The sequence below is a fragment of the Hyperoodon ampullatus genome (genome assembly GCF_949752795.1).
Source record: "Hyperoodon ampullatus genome assembly, chromosome: 11".
In the NCBI taxonomy this organism is placed as follows: Eukaryota; Metazoa; Chordata; class Mammalia; order Artiodactyla; family Ziphiidae; genus Hyperoodon; species Hyperoodon ampullatus.
The window spans coordinates 32,710,713-32,731,556 of NC_136924.1; the positions used below are offsets into that span (position 1 = coordinate 32,710,713).

Consider the following 20,844-nt stretch of genomic DNA (forward strand, 5'->3'; position numbering starts at 1 on the left):
AGGAGCCACAGAGAACACAGAAACACGACTACCTACAAGTGGTCAGGATGACAGTGATTCTGAAAATTAGATAACTGCTCAGGTGCTCAAGAGAAGTAGGCTCTTCTCCTGGCTTGGTGGTCTGAGAAGAATTTAACTGTGCGTTCTCATTAAGGAAACATCACGTGAGCCTCAGCAAGAGCCAGTTCCTCCGGGGAATTCCCAGGACTTCTACCTCCACCTCTGTAGAGATGAAATGTGGATAGCAGACAGGTTTGAAGTTACAGTCTGGAGTAAGAACTGGCCTGTGGCACAGGCATACTGTGCTACCAGTTAAGGGAAGATCTATGTGCGTTAACAATCAAGTGGACCTACCTCTACACAGAGAGAAGCCAAAGGAATACCTGTGGGAATACCTATGGAAATACCTGTGAGAGTACCTGTGGGAATACATGTGGGAATACCTGTGGGAATACTTGTGGGACTACCTATGGGAATACATATGGGAACACTCTGGTAATACCTGGGAGAGTACTTGTTGTAATACCTGTGGGAATACTTGTAGGAATACTTGTGGGAATACCTGGGAGAATACATGTGGGAATACCCAAAGCAAAGCTTGTGGGGATGCCTGTGGAAAGCTGTAATCCTTAAGAGAACAGCTCTGGATCTATTCCCACACCAAGAAATAATGTCCAAGTCCATCAAGCTGAGCCATAGCTTAAATTTTTTTTCAAAGTACATTTTACAAATCACCCAAGAAGGCATTAGAGAAATCCTAACACTGCATCCACAGACACCTAATGTTAAGCAAGTGTCACCTCCTGGTGAGTCCCGCAAATGGCTGAGTACGAAAATGTAGCCCTCAGTGACTACATGAGTGAATGCAATTCACAGGTTGTTGAATAAAAGCCAACTCGATGTTGGAGGACATCTGCCAACAGTGACAACTGGGGGTTGGAGCAGTTCATCCTGAGCCAGTTTTTTCTGACAGTAATGAGGCCATTCCTGGTTTCTGACAATAAAACCATGTCATTTGCATAGAAAAGACTTTCAACTTTCTGTTCCTCATAGCAAAGGGCAATTCATTCAGCTCATCCAAAAATTCTTTCAAGTCATAAAGCACCCGTTAGAGGGAGCAGGGACCAGAGCACACGGCTCTTGTGCTCTGTTTGAAATCATGGTCTGCTTCATCAGGACACGATTCCTCCCAACGCCAGCCCTCAGGTGGTGCTAAGGGGCACATTCTGTCTCAGTGCCCATGGCAGGGTGGGGATGAATACCAGCACCTCTAGGTTAGCTCATAATTGGTTTCTCTCCACATAATTAGTTTCTCTCCACTGAGTCAAAGGCCAAAATCAGTCATTGCTGCTGCAATTTTTATATGGTTCCTGACAAATTTTTGCACCAGTGGCATAAAAAAAGTCAATCGTGTGGAATAAATATGCTGAAAATCCAAGGGCTTTTTCATACAAAATATCAGCCAGAGAAACCCAGACTTGCCATTTCTAAAAGAGGAAATTGACAGGTGATTTTGTCAGAATAGCAAGTAAACCAATAGGCCTGTCATTTGGGGGGAAATAGAGGATGAGCCTTTACAAAGTGGGATAATCTACCCTCTGGGTCCATCCAGACAAGGCTACCTGTAGAATTAAGGAGAATAAGCGACTTGGCTAATGAACGCTTGAAACAGGGCAAGTCCTAATAGAGATGAGCTGTAAATGTAAAATATACATCAGAATTCAAACTTAGTATAAAAAATAATGCAAAATAATTTTATATTGATTATATTGATATTATTATAATATTTGGATATGTTGGGCAAATAAAACGTATCATTAAAATTAATGCCACCTTTTCTTTTTTAAATTTTTTATGTGACTGCTAAAAAGGTTTAAATTACTTGCATGCACACTGTGGTAGCCATCTGCAAGATGACCCCCAGTGATTCCCTCTTCCTGATAAGTCATACCCTCTTGTGATCCCCTCCCACATTGTATCAGGGTTGGTCTGTGTGACCCACAGAATATTTTTGTTTAAGTCCATTTATCATTATGATGTCAATGTTTATGTAACTTCTTGTGTGCATCTCTAAATGTGAACACCACGTGCTTGTCTATGACCAGTTTACAGAATGCAAGGCATCTTCTAGGTTCAAGTTATTCACAAGTTGGTGAATGTCACCTTACCACATGCCCTGTATGGCTTCCTTAAAGAAACACTACAGTATTATTTTAGTAGAATATATCAGAAGCAATGGTATGTCACTCAAAATTAGGTTACAAAAGACACTGCTGCTTCTGCCTTGGTCTCTTTCTCAATCTCTCCATCTCTCTCTCTCTCTCTCTCCTTCTTTCTCGTCACTTACTCTAAAGGAAGTTAGCTGCTAATTTGTGAACAGCCCTATGGAGGATCCTGCATAGTGAGAAACCAAGGCCTCCAGGCAACACCCATGTGGATGAACCTTCTTAGAAGCAGGTCCTCTGGCCACAGTCCAATCTTCATATAACGACAGCCAAATCAACATCTTGACTACAGCCTCACGAAAGACCCTGTGTTAGAATCACCCAGCTAAGCCACTCCTGGATTTCTGGTCCTCAGTAACCCTGTGACATCATAAACATTGTCTAGGGTAACTTATTGCACAGCAATAGATAACTAACATGCATGCATTTTGTTTCTATTAAGTGGCACTTCCCTGGTGGTCCTGTGGTTAAGACACTGCGCTTCCACTGTAAGGGGCATGGGCTGAATCCCTGGTCGGGGAACTAAGATCCCGCATGCCGTGCGCGGCCAAAAAAAAAAGAAAAGAAAAAAAAAGAGAATCCTCTAGAGCAGAGGCTCCTACCCCTAGCTGCACATTAAAATCACTTGAAAAACTTTTTTAAATAGCTGATGCCCAGGCTCATCTCCCAACAGTTGAATGATTCTCTAGGGGTAGAGCCCCAGCACGGGTATTTTATAAAACTCACCCAGGTGACATGAATATTCAGCCAAGGTTGAGAGCCCTGCTCTAAGGAAATGCTTCTCCCGTGTCATGGTGCTTAATTCCACATATCATCTAGGGCTTGGCTACCCCAGGTGTGCATCCGAATCCACCTGGGAGCTGTTAGAAAGCCTCCTACCTACAAATATTCTCCTGTGAACTAACAGACCCCTACCGTTTAAGCCTCTTCAAGTTGGGTGTTTGGTTACTTGCAACAGAGCCCATCCTGATACACACTTCCCCCCAGACACCAACACACACAGCCTGTAACTCATCTCTGACTTATTCAAATCCCCGATGGATGCTCCCCTTAGCCCTACAGTCGGGTTCATGAACTACTGCTCACAAAAACACCCACGGCTCTGTGTCACCTGTGGGATAAAAGTCAAATCTGAAAAAACTAAAGTACCTTCCCTCACCTGGTGGCTCTCCAGCTCATCATCCTGTTTTGTTTTCTTTATAACATTGTCACAAATGGGAAATACATCATTGGACAGTTCTTCATTACCTGTTTATTATCTACTTCCAATGTAAGCTCCATGAAAAGAGGGGGGCTTGTCTGTTTTGATCACAGCTGTCTTTCCAGCACTGCAATCACAGTCTGGCACATCATCGTGGGTACTTTAAAAATATTTTTTTATTGAGTTATAGTCGATGTACAATATTATATGCTTCATAGTGATTCGCAATTTTTTAAAGTTCTATTCCATTTGTAGTTATTATTAACTATTGTCAATATCCCCCGTGTTGTACAATGTATCCTTGTAGCTTATTTATTTCAGACCTAGTAGTTTGCACCTCTTAATCCCCTTCCCCTATCCTGCCCCTCCCCCCTGCCCTCTCCCCACTGGTAATCTTTAGTTTGTTCTCTATATCTGTGAGCCTGTTTCTTTTTTGTTATATTCACTAGTTAGTTTTATTTCGTAGATTCTGCATATAAGTGATAATCATACAGTATTTGACTTTCTCTGTCTGATTTATTTCGCTTCACGTACTACCCTCCAAGACCAGCCTTGTTGTTGAAAATGGCAAATGGATGGACATACAAATGAACAGATGGCTCCAACATACCTTTCCAGCATGTTCTTCCTAAATGCCTCTTCATAAAATAAAATCTCTCTCCCATCAATGAACTAGTAACAGTGCACCATGCAGCCAAGTGTCTTTCCTTGCTTGTGTGCTTTAGGGTAGACTGAGGGGACTTGTGCGACGGATCCCCTCCTCTCCTTCCTCTGCGTCAAAGCTTTCTTTGATCCAAACAGCTTCACAGAGTTACTCCTCTGAACCCCTCTGACACTGACCACTGACCACTTTCCACCAAAGTGACCGCTTTGCCACTCACTGGCCTGTCTACCGCCATCTTCTCCCCTCGCCGACACACTCCCCACCCTAGAGTGTGTGTCCCTCAGGGCAGGGTCTGTGGCTCATTCATCTGCATCTCTATGTGCCATCTAGTGAGAGGCACATAGTAGATACTCAAGAAACATCTGTGGGATCTTATTTGGAAGCATGAGCTCTCAAATGGAGCTAACAACCATGTGAGAAACCGGAGTCCTTTGTTCCGGCCATAGTAATCTCAGTTTTTGCCAATGGCAAGGCCTGGAGACTTCTAAGCCAACAGCAATGCCAAGCTGCTCAGGATGGTGAGGGCAAGCTGGGTAAGCCTTAAGGTGTTGCTTTTCACTGGAAACTGGATGATCTCAGGAGAGTGGATATTGACTAGGAACTTACAAAGACTGACACCAAGAAACAATTTAGGGGGCTCAGGGGAAGATGGCGGAAGAGTAAGATGCGGAGATCACCTTCCTCCCCACAGATACACCAGAAATTCATCTACACGTGGAACAACTCCTACAGAACACCTACTGAACGCTGGCAGAAGACCCCAGACCTCCCAAAAGGCAAGAAACTCCCCACGTACCTGGGAGAGGGGATTAAGAGCGCTGCTTAAAGGAGCTCCAGAAACGGGCGCGAGCCGCGGCTAAAAGCACGGTCCCCGGAGACGGGCGTGGGACGCTGGGGCTGCTGCTGCCGCCGCCAAGAAGCCTGTGTGCGAGCGCAGGTCACTGTCCACGCCCCCTTTCCGGGGAGCCTGTGCAGCCCGCCACTGCCGGGGTCCCGGGATCCAGGGACTATTTCCCCGGGAGCGCGCACGGCGCGCCTCAGTCTGGTGCAACGTCACGTCGGCCTCTGCCGCCGCAGGCTCGCCCCGCCTCCGTGCCCCTCCCTCCCCCGGCCTGAATGAGCCAGAGACCGCGAAGCGGCTGCTCCTTTAACCCCGACCTGTCTGAGCGAAGAACAGACGCCCTCCGGCGACCTACACGCAGAGGCGGGGCCAAATCCAAAACTGAGCCCGGGAGTTGTGAGAATAAAGAAGAGAAAGGGAAATCTCTCCCAGCAGCCTCCGGAGCAGCGGATTAAAGCTCCACAATCAACTTGATGTACCCTGCATCTGTGGAATACATGAATAGACAACGAATCATCCCAAATTGAGGAGGTGCACTTTGAGAGCAATATTTATGATTGTTTTCCCTTTTCCTCTTTTTGTGAATGTGTATGTGTATGCTTCTGTGTGAGATTTTGTCTGTATAGCTTTGCTTCCACCATTTGTCCCAGGGTTCTATCTGTCCATTGTTCTTTTTTTTTTAATAATTATTTTTTATTTCAATAACTTTATTATATTTTATCATACTTTATTCTATTTTACTTTATCTTCTCTCTTTCTTTTTTTCATACCTTCCCTCCTTCCTCCCTCCTCCCTCCTTTCTTTCTTTCTTTCCTTCTTTCTTTCTTTCTTTCTTCCTTTCTTTCTTTCTACTTCTAATTCTTTCTTTCTACTTTTTCTCCCTTATATTCTGAGTCGTGTGAGTGAAAGGCTCTTGGTGCTGCAGCCAGGAGTCAGTGCTGTGCCTCTAAGGCGGGAGAGCCAACTTCAGGACACTGGTCCACGAGAGACCCCCCCAGCTCCACATAATATCAAATGGCGAAAATCTCCCAGAGATCTCCATCTCAACACCAGCACCCAGCTTCACTCAATGACCAGCAAACTACAGTGTTGGACACCCTATGCCAAACAACTAGCAAGACAGGAACACAACGCCACCCATTAGCAGAGAGGTGGCCTAAAATCATAATAAGGCAGAGACACCCCAAAACACACCACCAGACGTGGACCTGCCCACCAGAAAGACAAGATCCAGACTCATCCACCAGAACACAGGCACTAGTCCCCTCCACAAGGAAGCCTACACAACCCACTGAAACAACCTTAGCCACTGGGGAAAGACACCAAAAACAACGGGAACTACGAACCTGCAGCCTGCAAAAAGGAGACCCCAAACACAGTAAGATAAGCAAAATGAGAAGACAGAAAAACACACAGCAGGTGAAGGAGCAAGATAAAAACCCACCAGACCTAAAAAATGAGGAGGAAATAGGCAGTCTACCTGAAAAAGAATTCAAAATAATGATAGTAAAGATGATCCAAAATCTTGGAAATAGAATAGACAAAATGCAAGAAACAGTTAACAAGGACCTAGAAGAACTAAAGATGAATCAAGCAATGATGAGCAACACAATAAATGAAATTAAAAATACTCTAGATGGGATCAACAGCAGAATAACTGAGGCAGAAGAACGGATAAGTGACGTGGAAGATAAAATAGTGGAAATAACTGCTGCAGTGCAGAATAAAGAAAAAAGAATGAAGAGAACTGAAGAGAGTCTCAGAGACCTCTGGGACAACATTAAACGCACCAACATTCGAATTATAGGGGTTCCAGAAGAAGAAGAGAAAAAGAAAGAGACTGAGAAAATATTTGAAGAGATTATAGTTGAAAAATTCCCTAATATGGGAAAGGAAATAGTTAATCAAGTCCAGGAGGCACAGAGAGTCCCATACAGCATAAATCCAAGGAGAAATACACCAAGACACATATTAATCAAACTGTCAAAAATTAAACACAAAGAAAACATATTAAAAGCAGCAAGGGAAAAACAACAAATAACACGCAAGGCAATCTCCATAAGGTTAAAAGCTGATCTTTCAGCAGAAACGTTACAAGCCAGAAGGGCCTGTCAAGACATATTTAAAGTGATGAAGGAGAAAAACCTGCAACCAAGATTAATCTACCCAGCAAGGATCTCATTCAGGTTCGACAGAGAAATTAAAACCTTTACAGACAAGCAAAAGCTGAGAGAGTTCAGCACCACCAAACCAGCTTTACAACAAATGCTAAAGGAACTTCCCTAGGCAAGAAACACAACAGAAGGAAAAGACCTACAATAACGAACCCAAAACAATTAAGAAAGTGGGAATAGGAACATACATATCGATAATTACCTTAAATGTAAATGGACTAAATGCTCCCACCAAAAGACACAGATTGGCTGAATGGATACAAAAACAAGACCCATATATATGCTGTCTACAAGAGACCGACTTCAGACCTAGAGACACATACAGACTGAAAGTAAGGGGATGGAAAAAGATATTCCATGCAAATGGAAATCAAAAGAAGTCTGGAGTAGCAATTCTTATATCAGACAAAATAGACTTTAAAATAAAGACTATTAGAAAAGACAAAGAAGGACACTACATAATGATCAAGGGATCGATCCAAGAAGATATAACAATTGTAAATATTTATGCACCCAACATAGGAGCACCTCAATACATAAGGGAAATACTAACAGCCATAAAAGGGGAAATCGACAGTAACACACTCATAGTAGGGGACTTTAACACCCCACTTTCACCAATGGACAGATCATCCAAAATGAAAATAAATAAGGAAACAAAAGCTTTAAATGATACATTAAACAAGATGGACTTAATTCATATTTATAGGACATTCCATCCAAAAACAATGGAATACACATTTTTCTCAAGTGCTCATGGAACATTCTCCAGGATAGATCATATCTTGGGTCACAAATCAAGCTTTGGTAAATTTAAGAAAACTGAAATTGTATAAGGTATCTTTTCCGACCACAATGCTATGAGACTAGATAACAATTATAGGAAAAGATCTGTAAAAAATACAAACACATGGAGGCTAAACAATACAGTACTTAATAACGAAGTGATCACTGAAGAAACCAAAGATGAAATTAAAAAATACCTAGAAACAAATAACAGTGGAGACACGACAACCCAAAACCTATGGGATGCAGCAAAAGCAGTTCTAAGAGGGAAGTTTATAGCAATACAATCCCACCTTAAGAAACAGGAAACATCTCGAATAAACAACCTGACCTTGCACCTAAAGCAATTAGAGAAAGAAGAACAAAAAACCCCCAAAGTTAGCAGAAGGAAAGAAATCATAAAAATCAGATCCGAAATAAATGAAAAAGAAATGAAGGAAACAATAGCAAAGATCAATAAAACTAAAAGCTAGTTCTTTGAGAAGCTAAACAAAATTGATAAACCATTAGCCAGACTCATCAAGAAAAAATGGGAGGAGACTCAAATCAATAGAATTAGAAATGAAAAAGGAGAAGTAACAACTGACACTGCAGAAATACAAAAGATCATGAGAGATTACTACAAGAAACTCTATGCCAATAAAATGGACAACCTGGAAGAAATGGACAAATTCTTAGAAATGCACAACCTGCCAAGACTGAATCAGGAAGAAATATAAAATATGAACAGACCAATCACAAGCACTGAAATTGCAACTGTGATTAAAAATCTTCCAACAGGGCCTCCCTGGTGGCGCAGTGGTTGAGAGTCCGCCTGCCGATGCAGGGGATACGGGTTCGTGCCCCGGTCTGGGAGGATCCCATATGCCGCGGAGCGGCTGGGCCCGTGAGCCATGGCTGCTGAGCCTGCGCATCCGGAGCCTGTGCTCCGCAACGGGAGAGGCCACAACAGTGAGAGGCCCGCGTACCACAAAAAAAAAAAAAAAAAAAAAAAAAAAAAAAAAAAATCTTCCAACAAACAAAAGCCCAGGACCAGATGGCTTCACAGGCGAATTCTATCAAACATTTAGAGAAGAGCTAACACCTATCCTTCTCAAACTCTTCCAAAATACAGCACAGGGAGGAACACTCCCAAACTCATTCTACGAGGCCACCATCACCCTGATACCAAAACCAGACAAGAATGTCACAAGGAAAGAAAACTACAGGCCAATATCACTGATGAACATAGATGCAAAAATCCTCAACAAAATACTAGCAAACAGAATCCAACAGCACATTAAAAGGATCATACACCATGATCAAGTGGGGTTTATTCCAGGAATGCAAGGATTCTTCAGTATACGCAAATCAATCAGTGTGATACACCATATTAACAAATTGAAGGAGAAAAATCATATGATCACCTCAATAGATGCAGAGAAAGCTTTTGACAAAATTCAACACCCATTTATGATAAAAACCCTGCAGAAAGTAGGCATAGAGGGAAGTTTCCCCAACATAATAAAGGCCGTATATGACAAACCAACAGCCAACATCGTCCTCAATGGTGAAAATCCGAAACCATTTCCACTAAGATCAGGAACAAGACAAGGCTGCCCACTCTCACCACTCTTATTCAACATAGTTTTGAAAGTTTTAGCCACAGCAATCAGAGAAGGAAATAAAAGGAATCCAAATCAGAAAAGAAGAAGTAAAGCTGTCACTGTTTGCAGATGACATGATACTATACATAGAGAATCCTAAAGATGCTACCAGAAAACTACTAGAGCTAATCAATGAATTTGGTAAAGTAGCAGGATACAAAATTAATGCACAGAAATCTCTGGCATTCCTATACACTAATGATGAAAAATCTGAAAGTGAAATCAAGAAAACACTCCCATTTACCATTGTAACAAAAAGAATAAAATATCTAGGAATAAACCTACCTAAGGAGACAAAAGACCTGTATGCAGAAAATTATAAGACACTGATGAAAGAAATTAAAGATGATACAAATAGATACCACGTTCTTGGATTGGAAGAATCAACATTGTGAAAATGTCTCTACTACCCAAAGCAATCTACAGATTCAATGCAATCCCTATCAAACTACCACTGGCATTTTTCACAGAACTAGAACAAAAAATTTCACAATTTGTATGGAAACACAAAAGAACCCGAATAGCCAAAGCAATCTTGAGAACGAAAAACGGAGCTGGAGGAATCAGGCTCCCTGACTTCAGACTATACTACAAAGCTACAGTAATCAAGACAGTCTGGTACTGGCACAAAAACAGAAAGATAGATCAATGGAACAGGATAGAAAGCCCAGAGATAAACCCACACACATATGGTCACCTTATCTTTGATAAAGGAGGCAGGAATGTACAGTGGAGAAAGGACAGCCTCTTCAATAAGTGGTGCTGGGAAAACTGGACAGGGACATGTAAAAGTATGAGATTAGATCACTCCCTAACACCATACACAAAAATAAGCTCAGAATGGATTAAAAACCTAAATGTAAGGCCAGAAACTATCAAACTCTTAGAGGAAAACATAGGCAGAACACTCTATGACATAAATCACAGCAAGATCCTTTTTGACCCATCTCCTAGAGAAATGGAAATAAAAACAAAAATAAACAAATGGACCTAATGAAACTTCAAAGCTTTTGCACAGCAAAGGAAACCATAAACAAGACCAAAAGACAACCCTCAGAATGGGAGAAAACATTTGCAAATGAAGCAACTGACAAAGGATTAATCTCCAATATTTATAAGCAGCTCATGCAGCTCAATAGCAAAAAAACAAACAACCCAATCCAAAAATGGGCAGAAGACCTAAACAGACATTTCTCCTAAGAAGATACACAGACTGCCATCAAACACATGAAAGAATGTTCAACATCATTAATCATTAGAGAAATGCAAATCAAAACTACAATGAGATAGCATCTCACACCAGTCAGAATGGCTATCATCAAAAAATCTAGAAACAATAAATGCTGGAGAGGGTGTGGAGAAAAGGGAACCCTCTTGCACTGTTGGTGGGAACGTAAACTGATACAGCCACTATGGAGAACAGTATGGAGGTTCCTTAAAAAACTACAAATAGAACTACCATATGACCCAGCAATCCCACTACTGGGCATATACCCTGAGAAAACCATAATTCAAAAAGAGTCATGTACCAAAATATTCATTGCAGCTCTATTTACAATGGCCCGGAGATGGAAACAACCTAAGTGTCCATCATACGATGAATGGATAAAGAAGATGTGGCACATATATACAATGGAGTATTCCTCAGCCATAAAAAGAAACAAAATTGAGCTATTTGTAATGAGGTGGATGGACCTAGAGTCTGTCATACAGAGTGAAGTAAGTCAGAAAGAGAAAGACAAATACCGTATGCTAACACATATATATGGAATTTAAGAAAAAAAAATGTCATGAAGGACCTAGGGGTAAAACAGGAATAAAGACACAGACCTACTTGAGAATGGACTTGAGGATATGGGGAGGGGGAAGGGTAAGGTGTGACAAAGCGAGAGAGAGGCATGGACATATATACACTACCAAACGTAAGGTAGATAGCTAGTGGGAAGCAGCCGCATAGCACAGGGAGATCAGCTCAGTGCTTTGTGACCGCCTGGGGGTGTGGGATAGGGAGGGTGGGAGGGAGGGAGACGCAAGAGGTAAGGGATATGGGAACAGATGTATATGTATAACTGATTCACTTTGTTATAAAGCAGAAACTAATACACCATTGTGAAGCAATTATACTCCAATAAAGTTGTAAAAAAAAAAAAAAGAAAAAAAAAGAAACATCTGTGGGATGAACACATGTAGGAATGCCCAGGCTGTGGCTCACCATGGGGGTGATGGTTTGGAAGGAGAGCAAGTGTCCAGGTCCACACCACAAGGGCTGCTTCCTTAACCTCCAGGGGGCGGGGGCAGGTGGTGGAGGGTGAGGCTCACCCCAGAGAGAGAGAGAGAATACAAGGAACTCAAATGAGGTGCCGAAAAGAACAGGTGTGACTCTGGAAACTTCTCTCTCTGAGATGTGGTTCTTCATCTGCACGGTGAGAAGTTTGGACCGGATAGTCTCTGGGGATTATGGCTAAGGGAGCTGAGTGTGGGTGTCAGAGCTGGACTCACCTTCAGAGCTGGACTCACCTGGGTTTGACTGCTGCTTCTTCTACGGGTTGGCTGCGTAGCCCTGTAAGCCGCCACTCACCTCTCTGGGCGCATCTCCTCAGCTGTAAAATGGCATGAGTGACCGCAGTTGATAGGGCTGTTGGGCGGATTAGATGAGGCAGTGCGTGCACAGCCCCTGGCTCCAGGCCTTCCCTCCCCTCTGCTGCTTCAGCCTCTGGAGTCCCTGTCCTCCCTCCTCACCGGCCACCGCAAGTGTCCATCACACCTCCTCCGCCCCAAGCAGAAGGAGACCCACCCTCCCAATGCAACAACTCCTTTGGCCGCCAACAGGGGGCTTGACTCCTGTGGGACTCTGGCCACCTGGCGGTAAAGGAGGCATTTCCCTGTGCACCAACCCAGCTGGGCTACTTTCCTCCTGGCCCAGACGAGAAGTCCCCTGCCCAGCATCTAGACAAGGCCTTATGACTCATTCTGGTCACAGAATATGAACAGAAGTCGCTTAACTGCTTCCACTGCTGACTCATTACCATTCCCTCCTCTGCTCTCTCCACTTCCCTGGAAATCCTGAAGCCCACAGTTGGAGGACGGGTAGCATCACAGTCTGGAAGGAGCCTGGGTTCCCAAAGGGATGTTCAACTACACTGACTGTGACATGAGTAAGCAGTGAAGCTCCCAAGATCTGAGCGTTCACCTGTGACTGCAGCGGTGGCAGTCTCCCCGAGCTAGACCAGACCACCTGAGCCTTCCCAGGGCCACGCCTCCTAAAACAGGACAGATGCTCTTTGCTCTGACTCGCCCTCCTCAGGGAGTAAGGATCAGCCTTCCCCTTCCCCCTCCCTCCGAGAGAAGGTCTGGATTCTAATGCCCCCATTCACGCTCCCAGTCTCTCCCAGGGTATCAGTCACCCTCATGCAGATGGCACCTTGTGGCCAGCCTGGCACCCTGGAGCTCCCCAAAGACCTGCTTAGATGAGACTGTGCCGTGGTCTGGGCCTCAGTTTCCCCACACACCCCATAAGGACCTCAGGAGACCCCTCTCGCTCTGATATTTTCCCAGGAAAGCACATCCTAGAGGGACTGCCCTCGGCCAACACCAAGCAGACCACACCCTGGCCCAGCCTCCAGCCTACGTGTGACCCATAAATTCTCCCTGCTGAGTAAACGCATTTTATGGGGCCTGGGGACACTTCCTGGCCATGCTGTTCCCACCTTCCCTTGTCCTGCTCCGGCCTGGCCAGATCCCCAGCACACACCTCCCAGGGACCCCCAATCCCCATCCTTCAGTTTCCCTCTGCTTCTTACCCCTTTCCCCCAACACCTGCATCCCCGGCTGTAAAGAGGGTGGAGAGTTTCCTCTCTTATCAGCCGTTTTCTCCTCCTCCCTGGTTACACAGTAATTGGGAACAGAACTCCTGGCAAGGACGGGTCGGTGCCTATCAGCTCCCAGGGGACAGTTTCCTGGACAAAGAGAAAGTGCCCCTTCAGTGCAGTCTCAGGAGGCAAGTAAGAGGCATGCAAATAGGAGGGGGGTGCAGAAAGGACCCCAAAAGGAAGGGAGAGGCACCCCAGGCCAGGAGCCTATGGAGAGGCTTGTGCAGTGAAGTCAGGGAGAGAACGGAAAAAAGCGATGGTCGGACCAGAGACGCCAGGGGAGATTCAGACACCAGTGCTCAGCACAGCCCCGTCACAGAGAGCCAGCCTGGCAGTGGTGACCCAGTGACCCCCTTCCAAAGCCTCCATCTGCAGGGCAGCCAAAGCACGGGTACTCTGGAAGGTCTACTCTGGAGTCTGGGAGCAGCGGAAGCAAGAGAAACCCAGGAGGGTTTCTGGGAGCGCCCCTCCAGCTGCACTGTGGCCCAGGACTGAGCGGGGCACCTGGGGCCCGCCGGTGGCACTCCAGCCTTCCAGAGGCCTGGCTGGAGCCAGCGGAAAGGGCCACCAGCCAGAGAAAGGGCAAAGGTGGACACCCTACCTCCAGATCTCCCTGGGGCAGGCTCCCTCCTCCTTCCAGCTCTTTGCCGTGTTCCCCACTTTCTGTGACCTCGGGGTCCCCGGCCTACGCTGGGGATTGTGAAGGTGACCACCCCGGAGAAGACTCGCTGCAGTAGGACTGAACCCAATTTGGCAATGGTGACTCCCTCGACGTGGAGCTGGCGAGGGCTCTGAGCCCCTGGGCACAGGGTTCAGCCCCTTCCAGTGTTCCCGCCGTGACCTGCCTCCTTGATCCCAGGGTGTTTTAAGGTGACCCACGGAAGTCCCCATGGAGACATAACCCTGCTTGGATAATCCCACATGAGGATCCACCTCTGCTCACCCTCTTGATTCCAGGAGCTTCGGGAAAGGAAGGACGCCACCCTCCACTGGCATAGGCCCCTCTGCCCCCCTTGCAGCTGCCCGTGGAGGGTGCCAAGGCGGGCCCGGCTCTCCATGGGGGGATGGAGAGGAAGAGCTCGGGGTGCTGTGAGGCCCCAAAGAAGCGGGGCCTGTCCTTCTCCATCGAGGAGATCTTAAAGAGGCCGGCTGAGTGGAGCGATGCAGTCAGGCTGGAAGGGGCAGGTGGAGAGGGCACCGGGCAAGCAGCAGCTGCAGACTCCGGGCCGGAGAGACCCCCGCACGACCAGCCCCAGGGTAAGTGTCTTCTGGCCATTTCTCATCTGTTCCTGGGTCTCCAAGACCCAGCTGCACTCAGGCAGAGAGAAAGCTGCTCCATATCAACAGAAGAGAAGCCTTCAAAATTCAAAGAGATGTTAGACACTGGGCTGTTAGCCTTAAATACTTTTCTACCCAGCTGGGGACTGTGGCTGTTCCAGTGTGGGCCAAGGCTCAGTTCACTGCAGGATGCAGGGACCTGGGGCTCGTTCCTGTAACCAGGCCACAGCTGAGAGTTATCATTTATTTATTCAGCATTTACAATGTGGTCGGCACTGCCCCGGAGGCTGTGCATGTCTCTTCTTTAACTTCAGTAGAAAAGCATAATTATCATAACTTGACAGATGTGGAAATTCATCTGTAAAGAGAAGACATGGGTGATGCCCCCAAGTCACAAAGCAGAGGACCCGAGACCCAGCCGCCCCCAAACACCTGCTCGGTCTGTCGTGTTCTTTCCCTTCGTAAGCAGAGTTCAGCCTGCACAGCCTCTAGTGGCTGAAACTCTGCCCCGGATCTGCCCACCCTGATCACACCCCAAGCCAGTGCCCACCCCAGGGCTTGCCCCGAAATAACAATGACCAGATCCCAGGTCCCTGCTTGAGAGCCAGCTTGAGGAGGGCTGGAGGAGGGCACATACACACTAAGAGTCAGGAGTCAGCAGTCAGTGTCACCTGTCCCCCGGCCTGCTGAGCCACCTTGGCAAAGTGCCTTTCCACTCTGGCCTCAGCTTCATCCTCGGTGAGATGGCTGAGTGATGGAGGAAATGGAGCTGGTGATGTCTCGAGGATCCACTGGAGTCTGATAGGAGATGAGCCTGGAGTATCTCACAAAAGGGTCCCAGTCCTCTTTCCTTTCCACCCCTTTAGTCCAAGGAAAGGAAGCCCAGGGGGGGCCGTGATGTCTTCTCCTACCAAGCACGGAGCTCCAATCCCTCTACCAAGTCAAGTCTCCCAAGAGGGGGATTGTGCTCAGAGGCGGGCCAAGGGAAAGACCCTGGGGGGCAACACGTCCCCGGGGAGCTGACAGCTTTCCCAGTAGCTCAGCCTATCAATAGGAGAGGGCCCCAGCTTAATTTTGAGAAGTTCATTAATATCCTCCAGTGAATTGAATGAGCAATGAGCATTCACAGAAACCATTCTTCTAAGGGTCTAACCAGAGCCTCTCTTGCTGCAGCTACATAAAATCCATGTCTGTCCTCTCTGCTGTGGAGAGAGAGATCTTATTTCCCCTCCCCGAGCAGCTTCCCTTCTCCTAGCCTGACATTGGCTGATGGCAAAAAGGAGGCCAGTCATTCTAAACCTCCCCTGAAGCTGCCGGCATGTTTCATGCCAGCTATCCCGCTGGACCCAGAGGAGACCCCCAGTGAGCGCTTATGAAAATAGCAGTCATAAGATCGGACGGTGCTCCACGGCTCTCATGGCAATCTCACGGCCGCTGTTCTATCCATTTGTCACAATTGTGAGCCCTACCTTAGAGCTGATGAAACCAAGAAGACAAATCACCTGCAAAAACCGCAGAGTAGGTAGCATTAGAACTGAACCCTGGTGGTCTGAGACCCTCCAGTCTAGAGTATTCCTGACTGTGGCCTAAATCCATCCATCTCCCCGCTGGGCTGGAATTCAGCATGTCCAAGACTCGTAAGGGTCGCCGTGGTGGTTTTCAAGATGACTTTGAGGGGCAGGCAGACAAAGATTTTTTTTTTAACTTCTTTATTGGAGTAGAATTGCTTTACAGTGGTGTGTTAGTTTCTGCTTTATAACAAAGTGAATCACCTATACATATATATATATAAAACCCCATATCCCCACTCTCTGTGTCTGCCTCCCACCCTCCCTATCCCAACCCCTCTAGGTGGTCACAAAGCACCGAGCTGATCTTCCTGTGCTATGCAGCTGCTTCCCACTAACTATCTATTTTACGTTTGGTAGTGTATATATGTCCATGCCACTCTCTCACTTCATCCCAGCTTACCCTTCCCCCTCCCCGTGTCCTCAAGTCCATTCTCTACATCTGCGTCTTTATTCCTGTCTACAAAGATTATTTATGTCAATCGTTCTGTAATGATTTCTACACTAACCTTCTATTTATGACACATGATACCATTTACCCATTTATGGTCATGATGTGAGGTGTTCTTTTAAAATAAATGTATTTATTTAGGTAAAACAAAAAAAAGTCTGTTTAAATGTGAAGTAAATAATAATGCAGGTGAGATGCCAGCATGTTCGAAACTATAAAGGTAACTTGCACAAACTGCAAAGAGCTGGAGTCTGTGAGATGCTAGGCTGGGTGGGGAGGGCAGGAAGCTGTGATTCCAGAAACCTGGCCTCTAAGACCTTGTCTGGCACCGATGCACTGGAGGACCTCAGGCAAGCCGCTCCCCTGGCTGGGCCTTCGTTTCCTCATCTGGAACACGAAAGAGCAGAGCTAGAAAATTCCTAAGGGCCCTCCCCGCTCCAACATGCCATGACCAATTCCACAACAAGCTGCTTGCGCAAAAGCCTCGGTGGTGTCACTTGTGGGCATTTTCCATGGCAGAAGCTTCCTCCCTGCAGAGGGGTGTCTGTGCCAGGCAGGGCAGGACCTACTCAGCACCTCCACCTCTCACTGCCCCTTAGGAAGCCTCACCCCCGTCAGTGCTGGTGGCCCAGCTGATGCCTCTCCACCTCTGTCCTGTTCCCCACCAAACACACACACACACACACACACACACACACACACACACACACACACAGCATGCAGGAGCCCTCAGGGAATGGGCAACAGGACAGAAGAGGTGCCTCCAGGGCCCTCCCCTGTCCCAATAATAACAACAGAGGAATAAACTCCTCTTTGTCTCCACTTAAAGGGCTTCACAGAGGGGCTCCTGGAGGTTGACTGGAAAGCATTACCTCAGGATCCCAATCCCCTAGGGAGCTTGTGAAGAGGCAGCATTCTAGGCCTGGCACCTAAGACTCTGCCTCTAGTCTAGGGTGGAGGCCAGGAATCTATTCTAGCAAGCTCTCCCAAGTGAGTCTGACGCAGGTGGTCCGAGGACCATTTTTTTGAGGAGGCTGAAGTCCAGAGAGGCAAACTGGCTTGTTCGGTGCTACAGAGCAGTACGTGCCAGGTTCGGGGCCAGGTCAGCGACCCAGACCAAGGCCAGTGCTGGGCCTCCCTCATTTCTCATGGCAGGGACCAAGGTCCCTCCCCACAGCTTCCCACTCTCACAGGGACCCTCATAATCTAAGGCTTGGACCTTCCCCAGCCTCAGTGGAAAAATCCAGGAGGGTCTCCCAATTTGAAGGGATGCTAAGCCCAGCTGCCTGCTCACTCCTCCTGAGAGAGGAAAGCCCCCCAGAGTTTGGGGGTCCTCAAAGTCCAGGGAGACCCAGTCAGGAGGAAGTCACTTTGTACTGGAGGATCAGACCCTGGAAAGAAAGAGATCATCTCTGCACCTCTCCCACTGATGACCCTCTGCAGGGAAATTGCAAGTCCCGGGGGGGAAAGGGGAGAGGAAGATGGGCAAAGAAGGGACCACTTCAGTGGGTAAACCAGTGTGGATCTTCTGGCCTGGGAGGGACACAGATATCTTCCCTTGTCCATTCATGGGCCATTCAGTCCCTCAGTGAATCACTGCTGAGTGCTTACTCTGGGCCAGGCGGCAGGCTGGGGAGGCAAAGGTGAATAAAACCAGAAGTAGTGGGGCTTCCCTGATGGCGCAGTGGTTGAGAGTCCGCCTGCCGATGCAGCGGACGCCGGTTCGGGCCCCGGTCCGGGAAGATCCCACATGCCGCGGAGTGGCTGGGCCCGTGAGCCATGGCCGCTGAGCCTGCGTGTCCGGAGCCTGTGCTCCGCAATGGGAGAGGCCGCGACAGTGAGAGGCCCGTGTACCACACACACACAAAAAAGATCCTTAGCCTAATCATCTCTGCAAAGACCCTATTTCCACATAAGGTCACGTTCACGGGGACCAGGGGTTAGAACTTAGGCATTTCTTCTTGAGGGGAACACAATTCAACCCCCTCCCCCTTTCCTCACTTCTTCGTCCCCCTCATTTTCCTCTTTCCCCCCTCTCTTCCCTGTCTCCTTCCTCTTTCTTTTCTCTTCTCCCCCTCCTCTCCCTCCTTCCCCTGCACTTCCTCCTCAGCCCCCAGCTGCCTAAAACTAAAGGCAGTGGCTCTGCTCTGCTCTGGGTCCTGGGAGAGGGAGCCCTGGCTCAGGGCTGGGGCCAAGCCTTCTTCTCGCTGTTCCTCGTCTTCTCTCACACTCTTCCATGCTGGGGTGATGGTTTCTTATTCCTTATGACTCCTCATAGGTCACTTTCGGTCTCCATATATAGAACTCTCAAAGTTCCTTTTTTCCTTTCTTTTCATCCATGCTGTTGCTACAGAGGTTTACTCTTCCAAATACTCCTTGTACTGTGGCAGTTGGTAATCATTTTTTGGCCAGAAATGGCTCTTCTCCCTGTTTACAGGGCCTGGGGGTTTGGATACCTCTAATCTGGGTACTCTGCATCCCTGCACTTGGGCTGGCCTTCTGTATGTATTTTCACAGAGATAAGAGCTAGTTAACTTCCTCCTCAGTTCTCGGCAGGAAGGTTAACTGAATATGGATTCCCGCATTGAATAGAAACAAGTTCTGTGACACTTCCTGTGTCACATCAGGAAACACCCTCTAGCTTCACAGCTTGTGTTGTCTGTCTGTTCCCCTGCATTGTCACAAGTATAGAATGGAAAGGAATAAGGGCAGGAGGGAAGCAAACACACACACACACACACACACACACACACACAACTTCTCAGCGAGGAAAACAGTTATAACTGTTGAAATATGATGGCACCTTGAAAGCACATGTAATCAGCCCATGTTCCAGTACCCTGTGCCCAAATCCAAGCACACCGTCCTGAGAGCCACACTGTAACAACACAGAGAAACACACAAACCTGACAAAGTGCTTTGAGAACGCAGAGGAGACAGCAACAAACTCTGCTTGAAGGAAGGCTTCAGAAGGAGGTGGCATCTGAGATAGCAGTCAGGCAGAGGAGGGGAGAGAGCATGCCAGGCAGAGGGAAGCAGGTGAAGCAGCCCAGAGGAATAAAAAGGAATATTCCTTTTGAGAAACAAAGAAACTCAGGGTGGCTGGAGTTGAGAAATCATGGACCAATGTCAGCGGAGATGAGAGGCATGAGGTAGGCTGAGGTCACGTGTGCCAAGCCAAGCACCTTGGCCTTTATCTATGTCCATCAGCATCTTTAAAACCTACGTTTGGGGAATTTCAGGCTTCCACTGAGATGCACAGTCAGAGAGATCTTGGATGAATGGGGGACGGAGCAGGCTACACTCTGGTGCCCTCACAAGGTGTCAAGAGAGGAGCCCTCCTGCTATTTGTTTTGTAGCTTTCCCGCACAAAATCCTTTAAACAAAAGTACAACTTCTATTTTAAAAAGAAAAAAAATATGAAAATGAAAAGTGTGGTAGAGTATGAGGGGACATATATGCTGAGAGCCATATATAAAAAATACTATGAAAGGAAGACCATACATGTGGAAAATAACCATCTTCACAGTGCTGAGGGGCGGATGGGCACTGACCCAGTCACCCCTGGGAACAGGGCGCAAATCCGTGGCTGGTGAGCTTTCCAATGGTCTCTCAGCTGTTTCTTTTAGCAATTTCTTTATCCTCATCTCTTTCCACTCTAGCTGTATTCTCTGGGTTGTTGTTTATTTATACAAGTAATCCACGTTTATTATAGAAAAATTAAAAATACAGATAAACAGAAAGAAGATAAAAGAAAATGTAGCTATAACTTTACCATCTCCTATCCAGTAGTAAGTACCATTAACACTTTGATACATGGATACATAAAGATTGAGAGAGATTTTTTTGTACAAATATGGAGGCTGGTTACTTGCACACTGAAATTTAGCACTCTTTACTTATAGATTTAAAAAAAAATCTGTTGTGTTTCCTCATGCAGATTCACAACAGACCTTGGAGAGAAGGAAATCTTTGACTGATTTGGGTTTTGATGGATGAGTAAGAGTTTACTAGGCAAAGGAGGAGGACAGGCTTGCAGATGTAGGGGGTAGTGAGAGCAAGTCCCTGGAGGATAAAAAGGCATGGCCGATTTGGGGAATCTAGAAGCCATCAGGTGGCGCAGAAATAATGGAAGTGATGA

At 46.7% G+C, this 20,844-nt stretch overlaps 1 protein-coding gene across 1 annotated transcript in view; it reads left to right on the forward strand.

Annotated features, from left to right (window-relative positions):
• Positions 1-14,455: 14,455 nt before the first annotated feature.
• The window catches only part of ISX (intestine specific homeobox), a gene marked incomplete at its 3' end in the record, with an annotated part of 145,002 nt that continues 138,613 nt past the window's right edge, over positions 14,456-20,844 (forward strand). Inside the window, 1 exon segment of the mRNA XM_079714893.1 lies at positions 14,456-14,663. Within this exon segment, the coding sequence (XP_079571019.1) occupies positions 14,471-14,663 (193 nt within the window). The 5' untranslated portion in view covers positions 14,456-14,470.